At 41.1% G+C, this 11,845-nt stretch overlaps 2 protein-coding genes across 4 annotated transcripts in view; one reads left to right on the top strand and one right to left on the bottom strand.

The window, feature by feature from the left end:
• Positions 1-303: 303 nt before the first annotated feature.
• si:dkey-21c19.3 (sentrin-specific protease 1) lies at positions 304-10,142 on the top strand. The gene is made up of 18 exons (XM_034590794.1): positions 304-1,118; positions 1,267-1,325; positions 1,432-1,613; positions 1,693-1,768; positions 1,884-2,076; positions 2,196-2,340; positions 2,448-2,566; positions 2,847-3,130; positions 3,496-3,559; positions 3,782-3,820; positions 3,936-4,020; positions 4,129-4,269; positions 4,653-4,784; positions 4,947-5,150; positions 5,242-5,321; positions 5,461-5,545; positions 6,260-6,355; positions 6,438-10,142. The coding sequence occupies exons 1-18, from the start codon at positions 985-987 to the stop codon at positions 6,498-6,500; spliced, it is 2,181 nt and encodes a 726-aa protein (XP_034446685.1). The 5' UTR covers positions 304-984; the 3' UTR covers positions 6,501-10,142.
• The window catches only part of LOC117764748 (RNA-binding motif, single-stranded-interacting protein 2-like), a 22,489-nt gene continuing 19,026 nt past the window's right edge, over positions 8,383-11,845 (bottom strand). For all 3 annotated transcript variants that reach the window (XM_034590795.1, XM_034590796.1, XM_034590797.1), the window contains 3 exons: positions 10,787-10,867; positions 10,596-10,686; positions 8,383-10,475 (listed from right to left, as the gene is read on the bottom strand). In XM_034590795.1, coding sequence (XP_034446686.1) covers positions 10,609-10,686; positions 10,787-10,867 — 159 coding nt within the window. In that variant the 3' untranslated portion in view covers positions 8,383-10,475; positions 10,596-10,608. The remainder of the gene's footprint in view (positions 10,476-10,595; positions 10,687-10,786; positions 10,868-11,845) is intronic.

The raw sequence follows: 11,845 nt of genomic DNA, 5'->3' as shown, positions 1-11,845 counted from the left end.
TATAAATAGTATTCTCTTGCAAGTGCATCCAGTCATTTATCCAGAGCCAGTTACGCTCACATGAAGTCAACTAGCACAAGTCCATCATTACAAGCAAACTATAAATAATAGCAGCACGTGACACCACCATATAACAAACACAACTTCCACTACTTTCAAACTACCAGGGGGAAAAAACTATGTGGCCTGTGGATTACTATCAAATACTTGGTAACTGTTTGGCATAAAGATTGGCGCCATGTGTTTTATTTCAAAAATACTGTATATTAATCTGATCAGACAGGAGGGACTATTTAAGTGTTACAGGGAATCGACAAAAGGAAACAGACACAAAATGTAGCGCGCGCGTGAGGGATGGAGCGCAGTGCGTTCAGAAGTCAGAGCCGGCGGCCGTGACGTCACAGTAAATTCTCTCCTCCAGCCCGCAGTCGACCAATGAGACCGCGTTGCACTCGGACTCGCAACGCGCCGTGGTCCAATCACGGCGCGCGACGGTGACAGGTCCGGTGCAGCCATGTTGTGGTTTTGAATGAGGAAGAAGCGGGAGATGTTCTTCTTCAAAGAGTGAATATGCGATTTAAAGTCACGCTGCGGTTCTTCTAGTGAGCGTGGGTGCGACTCAGCATGGTGGCCGTTTGTCCGAACGCGTCGGTTGCGACTTACCGCATTCCCACGGGAATCTAAACACACTTCCACAAATTAGCCGCGTAGCTAACGGCGTCGGCTAGCAGAGTGGTTAGCATAGCGGGCTAGCAAGGCAACTAGCGAATTTCTCTGCCAACTAGCGAACGGTTAGCTCGCGTCTCGGGGAAGTAAAATGATATTCGTGACGAGTGTTCGCGCCTCGAGCAGCCTCAGCTAACACACTTCAGCCGAATGAAGTGCATTCGCTGAATTTGCTCTGACTCTATTGACAGGTAGACTGAAAGCAGCCATAGCGATTCACACTCAAACCAGCGGCGCTGTCCGTAAAACTTTTGAGCCATGTTGAATAAAATCTACGGATGGATAGAAACGAGCTTCGCCAATCTCCGGAACGGTGTCCCGGCAGAGGAGCACTCGGATGCTCGCCGGGCGCCGGGGGACGGTCCGATGAGGAGGAAAAGACCGATTGAATGGTATGAGCTTTAAACAACTGACCATAGGCTGCTCTTGGAATGAACTGTGTCTGTCTGTTGCTCCGCTGGTCCTCGATGTTATTGTGATGTGGAGAAACCCATAAAAGAAGTTTTTAACTGTATTTGCGTCTAACTGTTTTCCCTCAAGTTTGGATGATGGACATAACGCCGACCAAGATGGCTTGATCATAAAGAAATCACGAATGGGTAATTGCACACTCTTGCATTCTATAACATCATTGTGCGAGGACACGTGAAGGTGTATTTTCAAATCCTTATTGTCCTACTTTTGTCTGTTTTCAAATCTACCTAGGAGATATTATTGACTCCGTGAAGACTGCAGCTGAAGGTGTGAAGAGTCATAGTTCTAATGTGGCTGCGTGGATGAAGATCACTGTAACCCCTACTTTTAGAAATATGCTGCCGGCCTCCCCTGGACCTCCACCTGGAGAGTCGCAGCCCTCAACATCAGCAGCAGCCTGGGCAGGGAGGCCGGTGAGGAATCAGATTTATTCTAAAATGTACCACAATATTGTTGTCTTTGTTTTAACACGTGTGTATGTTTTATGCAAAGGTTGCTGAAAGGAACTCGTTGAATGAGACGTTCGCTGCTCCCTCAACAACGTTGGAGTGGAAAACAACCAAATCAGGCAAGGCTTATCACTTCAAGCATTGTAAAAACGTTTGCATCAAGGTTGATGAGGTTTGTGTGAACTCTTGAAGAGAAATTAATGACTGTACTTTTTCTTCCCTTTACAACTTTAGAATGGTTGCGTAATGAGAAGTCCATCATGGGAACAAAACTCTGCAGGCGACAAGTGTGCATGAGTCCTACACATCGTGAGGTGCCAAAAACGAACGGTCATTCAGTCAACTTGCCACCCTTTGTCACCCCCAAACTGCAACCGTCTCCACGGCTCGGCAGACCCCTAAACCTCCGACCATTTGGAACACCGAGGTAATTCTTACAAATGTGTTTTTGCTGCTATTTTCCTGTGTGACAAGCTGTCTTTTACTGTACGATTTATCAGTAAACAGTTGTCAGTAGATTACTAAACTCTCATTTTGTGTCTGCAGTCTCTGTACTGGAATGGGCACTGCAAGCAGCTCCTGCACCAGCATGTATGAGAAGACTTTTCCCATCAAAGTGATGCAGAGTCCAACACACAGCACCTCATCTGGCCGCATAGACAGAGCCAAGCCCCGCTGCACAGCACAGGAGGTCAGACATCCAGTCGATGAGGCAACATGTGATTTCTTCTCATTCAGCTGTTGCGGTTCCTTGTAGATTTCATGGTTAGATTTCATGGTTCTTCTCTGTTTGTCCAGTCTGTGTGTGAAGAGGAGAAGGAGGTCTACAGGCAGCTTCTGACTATGGTGTCTGGTGGTCAGTCCTCTTTTATTCACAATGGCAGCTCACATGCCACTGTGAGGTCGCACAGAGATTTGTAAGTACCCATACAAATACAGGATACAATAACATTGCCAGGTTCAAACTGTTGAAATACAGCATGCAAATAACTAAAACTGTATTAACTTTATCCAAAATCTACCTTCTGTGGTCGTTGCTCATTTAACGTGCACCCTGGTCAGATTAAACATGTTTGACTTTCATAGCTTTGCAGCAGCAAGTGTTGTGCATGGCAACAACAATAATTCATTTCATGTAATGTATTTGTGAATACATTTACAGTATATGCGTAGTAAAGTAAGTCTTCCTCTCATCAGCACCAGCTTCCTGAGCACCAGCCGCAGACTGTTACAGCTCTCGTCCCCTACTGGATCAGCAGCGGGAGGAACTTCAGAGGGAACCAGCGGCCCACCCAGCCCAAGAGGGATGTCAAGCCAGAGCTCAAGCAACCTCCCCAGCCCAGTGGGGACCTCGAGCAGACCAGGGATCCAGATGTGGTCGCTGGACACTGACATCAGCTCCAGCCGAGCAGCTACTCTTACGTCAGCTTCCTCCCCATCTGCTCTGCAGGATAACTCTTCTCAGGACACACAGTCATCAGGTAAGATACTTGAGTTTAAACTTAATATAGAGGTTATGAAAATGGAACATCTAAACAGGGTTTTTCCTGCATAGAGAATTGCGAGGCGGCCACCTCCCCCTCCCGACAAAATTCTTCAACACTTTGATCATATTTTCTCCCGGGACAAATTGTTTAGCGGCTGTATGATAGTCCCAGAAGTTGAGGGAAAGGTGACAGGGCCATGCACACACACTGACTCCGCTGCTCACTCTTCCCTCTCTCTCTGACGGCTCAGTACCACCACACCTAATTTTCGGCCTGGAAAAACTCTGCATAAGTGAATTGAATGTTAGCTTGTTTTTGAGTTTCTTTTTGAGTTGTAATGTCCTCGTCTTCTCTTCTAGCTCATGATGGTGACTCTGTAATTATTATCAATGAGCAGAAGGGTAAAAAGCAAGACGGCTCAAGGTTAGTATTGGTAATTTTGCTCTGATGAGCTACATTTCACTGTGGTTAATAATAAATGTAATGCAAGCTTGGTCAAAGACATAGACATCTGAATTAATAATGTTGAATTATTTGTATGAACACAACATGTAGGTGAGGTGGTGTAAGAACAAAGCCTCCAGTCAGCAGAGCTTTGAGTCAAGTCAGTGTTTCTACTCATAACATATTGATCTGTCTTTACAGTGTGCCATGTTTCCAAGCTGAGTTATGGATCAAAGAATTGTAAGTGCACAAAAAATACATTTAATCTCTGACTAAGCAATTGATTCATTATTTACTGATATTGTAGAGAATATAGCCACAAAGTAAACGTGTTTTTTTTTTTTTGTCTCTGTAGAACGAGTATGTACGACTCTCGGGCGAGAGAAAGGCGGAGACAGATAGAAGAGCAGGAGGCCCTGGCTGCCCAGCTGCTGCGACAGGTGACTCTTCATCACTGAAGCCCTCTTTCACGTTCACCTGTATCATGACCATTGTTTTTTGACCACCTGTTACCTCCATTAAGCTGTCATATTGTTACTGGTTCCCAGCGCCTGTCTGACGAGGGGCAACGCAGCCCAGATGTGGAGGTTCATATTCGAGTTCCTTTGGAAAAGGAGGTTCCTTTGACTGCTGTGATAGAAGAGCCAAAGCTTGTGGAAGAGAAACCAGAATTCCCTGAACTGACAGAGGTATTAATGTTGTATCATTTATATTCCTGACTTTATTCCGATGCTTCACCCAAATAGACTTGCTCTCACTTAGAAGATTTTGTTTCTGAATGTTATTTCTGCTTTTAAAAAATAGAAATGCTGTTATGCACTTCACTGACACAGGCCTATTTTTTTTCTTGTAGTAATAAAATAAAAAGCAATAACATCAAAGTTAAAAACGAAGAAATGCAGTTGAAGTCAAGACGTATTAATGGTTTTCCTGAATGGTGCTGTTGGGTGAAATTTGGTTTTATTGTAAATTTATTCAGGCTGATAATAAGTGCTATATAAAGCAAATTGTACACATTGAAATATAGTATCAGCAATATCTAATTTTACATGTGTTGTGTGTTTCTGTTCAGGAAATGGAGGCTGAGGTGAGCAGGGTGCTAAGAGCAAGTAGCCTTCAAGAAGTGTTAAGTGAAGGTTTTGGTCTGAAGCTTACACGCAAAGATCTGCACACCCTAAGCAACCTCAACTGGCTGAACGATGAAGTGAGTACACATGATCCTCAGGCAAAAACTGTAAACTAATAATAATCACTCTGGACACCTGTTTTCCTAATATCGGGCAGCCCTATTAAAAAAGCTTGACCATGGTAATATTTGTTGAGCAATTGTCCAGTTCATTGAAACTCTCCTTCTTCAATCTCTCAGGTGATCAACTTTTACATGAACCTGCTGGTCGAGCGCAGCAAGAACCCCAAACTCCCGTCAGTGAATACGTTCAACACCTTTTTCTATCCGAAGCTGTGCAGGAGCGGCTACCCGGCTGTCCGCCGCTGGACCAAAAAGACGGACATCTTTTCTAAAGACATCCTGTTGGTTCCTGTCCACTTGGGGGTGCACTGGTGCCTCTCTGTAAGTCTTAATGACCATAATTGTGAATGTGGAAGAAAGTTTTTATTTTATTTCTCTTTTGCTAATTGTTTCTTCGTCTTTTTTCGCTCAGGTGGTGGATTTCAGGAAAAAGGTTGTCGTGTACTTTGATTCAATGGGAAGGAACAACGATAAAGCATGCAGGATATTGTTGTAAGTTTCTGCATCAGAATTGTTTGTTTGTTGAAAGAGATAAATATGAGGAGAGCTAATTGAAACATCAAAGCAAAAATATATTATTTATGTGCCATTAAGTTATATAGAAATAAAAAATAAAAAACATTTTCTGCAGTGACTATCTGCTGCAGGAAAGTAAGGACAAAAAGGGCAAAGAGCTGGATACCTCAGGTTGGACTCTACACAGCAAAAAGCCCAGCGTAAGTCAAACACACACCAAGGATGAGAGCTTCTAGTTGACTGTTTTTATTATTTGTCATGTGATGCTATGTTGTTAAAGTTCATGTTGTCCAATATCACAAATCAGCCTCAAGGTCCTTAACAGCCTGTTCAGCATTTGTACACATTTGAATGCGTAAATTCAGAAGAAGAAAACGTCTCGGGGAGCTTGGATAAATAATGGGCCTTGTGTGTGTGGGGGGGGGCTCCCTCCAGCACTATATGTGAAGGGAAAGCCTATCAGTCATCTGTTGACATACAGCCCACTTTGTTTCATTGGCACATCCATCAAGAGTCCAATATAGAAAAGAACGTGTATCCCAGCATCAAACACTGCGTCTGTGGAAACGTACCATTAAATATTCCAGTCTCAGCTGATCAGTCGGTCAATTCAGTCCATTTTGGGCTGGTTTTATTTAAGGAGCAGTCCACTTTTTAGGTTTAATAAAGTCTAAAATTTAACTTGTTGAAACTCTTTTACAAAATCTGTCAATGCGGCTGTTGTTCAAGAGTAAATAGTCTCATGACACTGGAGGTTTGTTTTTAAAAAAGTGCTGAAAGAATTAATTTTCAAAGCAGAATCTCAGCAGTTGGTAAAGTAGTAAATGTCTGTGTTGGTCATATGTGCTGTCACAGCAGGTTAATACAATTTTTGCACAGTGGGTTAGTAACATTTTTATTTCTTTATCTGTCAGGAAATTCCTCAGCAGATGAACGGTAGCGACTGTGGAATGTTCACGTGCAAATATGCAGACTACATTACCAAAGACAAGCCAATCACATTCACACAGGTAATCCCAAACAGCAGCAGCAGAGATTCATCTGGTGAAGTCATCATGAGTGTGTCCTGAATACGGCTCTTCTCATTCACAGAAACACATGCCCTACTTCAGGAGGAGGATGGTTTGGGAGATTGTGAACCACAAGCTGTTGTGATGTCAGGATTGTGAACCTTGTATCCTCCGCTCACTGCGTTACAAACAGGAGCTGAGCTACAGTCGTGTTGTCCTGGGAAAAACTTGCACACCAGCTCATCATCGGATCAGGAAAAACCAGCTCTGCCACTCTCCATCCTCTAAGGCCAACACAGCCCTCAGCTGCAGTCGGCTGACAGGATATTGCTGAAGCAGCCAAGCACTGCCTCCCAGTCTTATTTTCCAGTTTATTTGTGTTACGGTGCAGCCATGGAGCATCGGCATAGCAGCTGAAGCACTGCGTGTTTTATACTACCCAGCCAGGATCGATTTTGAACTCACACTTGTATTGACTGACAGACCATACTCTGAGCTGCAATCTTCAGTTGGATGCAGACACACAAAGTTTACATGTTTTTGTCATACGTGGAGATAAGATTTGTTTTTATAACGACCGTAATGCTACATTTTTGCTGGCAGTGTTTGATACTCTTGAAATGAGCAAATGCAAATTTACTTTATCATGATGACATAAATGCCCACAAAACTCAGGTTTTGATGGCATCTAATATCTCTTTGTATTTGGACGTGAGTTCTGCTTTTGTTTTCTTTGCAATATGAACTTTACTCCCCCAAAAAAGGATTATCTTTATTAGTTTGATTAAAATGCACAAAGGTTTTCAGATGTGATGTTGTCTCAGAGTATGATTCAAAATGAAAACAGAACATTGTCTTACTTTGCCACGTTCAACAGAATAGTCTTATTGTACGTTACAACAGCAGGGCAAACCGGATTTGCTTTCCTTCTTATTCATAAGTCTTGATAAAAGATTGTAAATTATGGTTCAAAGTCTATTTTATGTAGTTAAGTTCAACAGCGAATTTTGGGCATATTCAGTATATTTTGAACTTTGTACATACTTAAATCATATACGACCCTTGAACAGTGTAATATACTTTTTTTTATATACCTGTTTCCTATCTATTTTTATCTAGACCCCAGTCTGTTATAGAATTAAATTCTCCTGTATTGTGACTGTTCTTTGTGTATTACCTCAAAAGGAGTTGGTTTTGATATAAAAACTGCCACATTTGATAAACATGTCTTTGCTTATTTGAAGTTTATAAACTCTTATTTGTTATATCAAGTGCCTAGTGGTCCCTTGTATAATCAAAATAAAAAAAACACAAACCACAGTGAAAAAGTTTTATTAAAAAAAGAAAAAGACAAGTTCAAAATCAAACCAAGTTAAATGTTTTAATAGCTGTAGGGTTTCCTATCTGTGGAGGAGACGGAACCTGTGTCACGGCACAGATCTTTACTGAGGAGAGTGATGCACAGAGAAGTCTGGATGCATGGACGTCGCTGAACATGAGTTACAAACTGGTCCCATGTGTGACTTGATATATTAAATGACCTTCAGCTAAAAGTTCTCTAAACACATAGCAGCAATAGTTAGACTCGGTACACCACCGCTCACTTTATTCCATGTTTTGGATGAACAATAAAGGAATGAGAAAGTAACACAGAATAAAGGAAGTTGTAAATATCTCTTTGCTTCATAGATCTGTGTTCAGAGTAGTTCTGCTTTAGCAAAAGTCTTTTTCTAACAGCAGTGCATGAGGATAACCCCCCCCCCACCCCGACATATTCCAGTCGGAGGTAAATCCCGTCGAATGTGAGTCGCACTTCACGATCCCTTCCGGTGAAATCTAAGGCATTTCTGTGAAGTTAAATTTTCTCCTGGAAATAAACAGTTTCATGGTTTAAAAGAAGTAAAACAGTTTCCATCGCACAAAAACAAACTAATTGTGAATTGGATGAAATGGTGAATTACATCTAACGAGCCAATGGTTTTCTTTTCTGTTTTTTTTTGTATTATTCCTACATCTCCTGCAGTCGCATTAACCTCATTTCGGTATGAAACCGTTCCCTTTTAATGCAGCATCTTACTAACAATGAATGAACCAAAGATGAATGTGTCACTGTGAACATGATAGTATGGACAATGAAAGAAAAAGTCCATGTAAGCCAGAATGAAGTATTAGCATGAGGTGATCCTTAGTGTGGTATCTGTAGTATTGCATTTATAAGGATAATAAATTAATTGCATAGATCGTCAGACCTTGGGCGTGTGTTTTATTCCGGACGTTGGACGGAAGAGTTAAAGGATGTGGACACAGTACCAGCTGTGAACAGCCATGAGACCTGCTGTAGTTGTCTATTGCCCGTGAACCTTGCACACAAACTGAATCTACTGTACATCTCTCTGGGAGGATGAGGTAAGTCGAGGTTATTTCTTTTTTTGAGCATATATTTCGTTTTCTGTCGTTTCCCCAACGGCTCGGGGCAAAGCTCTGTAACAATGCATCTGAACCTATAGCATATAATATAATTCAACCATTGAGAGGAGTCGTGTTCATAAAAGCGCCAACAACTGTGACACACAAACTGAAATGTCCCCCCCCCCCCGCAAAAACAAAACAAAAATTAAAGCCTCTTTCACATCAACACTGAAACCAGAACGAGAGAAGTGAGCAAACATACAAACAAATCACAAAACATTTCTCACTATTTGAAGCACACAGCACACTATCAAAAATAAAATCAAAGCTTCTTTGAAAATCTTAAAAAAGAATTAAGAAAACCTTTAAATAAGAAATGTAAAAAAAAAAAAAAAAACATGAGCGTGACAGAAACACAAAAGTAAAAGGGGATGCAAAAACACAGCAATGGCCGATTTTTTCCCGGCATCCCGACTGTCCATAATAATCCACCTGTTTAGTGTTTTGTGAAGATACGACAGGGCAGAGCTGCACTTGTTCGTTCCCACATCTGTGCAATAAAAACCTCAGACTCTAATAACAACATCTACTTGTCTCGGAAAACCCCTTTTTTGGGGGTTTGGGGGAGATTCGGCTTTCCCTTCGATAAAAGAGAAAACACATTGCTTTGTTCAATTTGGTAGATTGTTGTCATTAAAATAACCGAAACGTTTTACTACACAGAGGAACGGAAATCAAAAGAAAGCCTCCATAAATTTAAATCTCTTATTTACAGGGCAGCTCTGAGTGAGATGTGATCCCAGTTAAGCAACTTTGGATTTAATCGAGTGGAGGAGCTCAAAAGTAAAACAACATTTCGACTTTTTTATCTCTGGAAAGATTTAAATTCTCAAAATCAGTCTACTACTGAAATCTGTCGACAATGAGCGTCATCTCTAAATTTACCGGTCTTTGTCATCTTCTGATTGTCTGAAGCTTTGTCGAGATTGTTGGAACTTTAAATTATTTGAGAGTCAAGTGCCAAAAGGAAGCGAAACCACTCAGAAAGAAACACAAAAATATTAAAATTTGCTGCCACTTGAAGAGAAGCTTATTCCGAGTCAGCACCATATCCAACTGAAATATGATTCCTCAGCTTTTTTTGCTGTCTGTGTTCAGATATTTGCACCAATCGATCAAACCAGGACACGTGAAGCTAGAAACACAACAAATCAAACAATTATGTACAAAAAGGAAGGTTTTTAAAGCCTGAAAGTATCAGACTCAAAACAAAAGAGAAGTAAAATCAGCACATTTGAAAAAAAGGTCAACAAAACATGACTCAAAATTTAAAAAAAATTGGTGTTGAAATGTTCTTTTCCTGGTTTCACTGTAGTTTCAAAAAAGCATGAGAATGATGCTCAAATAAAACCTTTTAAAAACCTATGAAATGTGTGTGTGTTGTATTTTTCCTTGACTGTTATCAAAATAGACGCTCCCTCTTCTGTTCCTCTGTCTCATCTCGCCTGCCATCCTCCAGCCTTCCTTGTTTGGAGTAAAAGAGTTTGTTTTAAAATATGAGTTTGTAGAAAATGTCCTTTTTTTTTTTTTGTCCTTTCTGTGTAACAGTCCATATTCCCCCCCGAGCGCCTGGTGCCTTTCATGCAGAGTCACTGTGCCGAGTTTCAGCACTTGGGCCCTTTTGAGAGTCGCTCCGGCTCCAGAGGAAGATCTGACACAAGAGCAGCCAATTAGAAACCGGAGCCACGGCAGCCACAGCCGCAGCGAGTCCTTGAGCACTCAAACTTAAAGATTAAGATGTACAGAAGCACAGAACAGGATCAGAGCTCACCTCTGCCACCCCTTCACTTGTTATGCTGGTAGGAGTAGGTTGTGTGTTCCGTGGGTGTCTCTATGGCAACAGGTTGTTGGACAGCACTTTCCTGAGAGGGAGGCGGCAAAGATCAAATCCATAAGGGACTGTTTCACATAACATGATGCTGCTCTAGTGAGAGAGCGAGAAAGAAAGAGAGAGGCGCTTACCTCAACTGAGATGCTGGTGGCAGGCACTTGGGTGTACTGGGGGATGTAGGTCCCCTGCATAGATGTGTTTGCAGGCATATACTGCAGGGAAGGGGAAATAATAAGGTCACTGGACGCTACAGTGGTGAATTAGACTGTCACATAAAACTTTCATCAACTCCTGAACAAGCTGCAATTCAAGTCCTGTCCAATAAGGACCAAACAATTAAATTCTTATTCTAAAATACTGACACAAGTATAAATAAATAAATGCAGAAGTAAATAATTCAATACATATGTACCTATTTCTGTGTTTCTACACATATCTATTTATTCATTTCTGCAATTATTCAATCATTTATTTGTACATTGCTACATTTATTTATCTATTTCTGTATTTCTAAATTTATTCAATTTATTTTATTCCCAAAAAAGTGTACAGTTAAAATAGCATTTGAATATCTATTATTATTCATTACAACATTTATTTCTACATGTTTTCATTCATTAATTTATACATTGTTACTTGTATTTCTGTAGTTTTCTGTTTATCAGGCAGGTTTAACTCTAAAGTCTAAAGCCGGATTGGTTATAGCAGTGAGATCAGATCTACTACTTCTGTCTTGACTTGGCCGGTACATTATTTATTTCTACATTTATTTGTTTATACTTCTGTCATTTACTTTGCGTCCTGGGCCACGTATGAAGGACCACCTACTCAGCTGACATCCTCCATCGCCAAAATATCAACCATGACCAAAACATAATTTCTATTTTAGTTTTTCAAATGGATCAAATCTTTCCTCATCGCAGGGCTGACAGGGTAAAACAACATGATTTGGTCTTTGTGAACAGAAGTGACCTACGTAATTATTTGCATATAGAGTGGATAAGTGAGATTCAATCACAAGTGGTCACAGGAGACACATTAATACCAGGTCTGAACAGGGCCTGAGTTCCAAAGCACTTAATGAATATGAGGTCAAAAACGTCTTATCTCATTACTCTAGTATTGTCATGTCTGTATCAGGGACTGCTCAGGTAGAAGGTTGCCCCCCCGCTCACATTTGGCCTCACCAA

This window comes from Hippoglossus hippoglossus, chromosome 7 (assembly GCF_009819705.1).
Source record: "Hippoglossus hippoglossus isolate fHipHip1 chromosome 7, fHipHip1.pri, whole genome shotgun sequence".
NCBI lineage: Eukaryota > Metazoa > Chordata > Actinopteri > Pleuronectiformes > Pleuronectidae > Hippoglossus > Hippoglossus hippoglossus.
The sequence above is the reverse complement of the archived record's forward strand: the minus strand, read 5'-3'. Positions and strand labels throughout refer to the sequence as shown.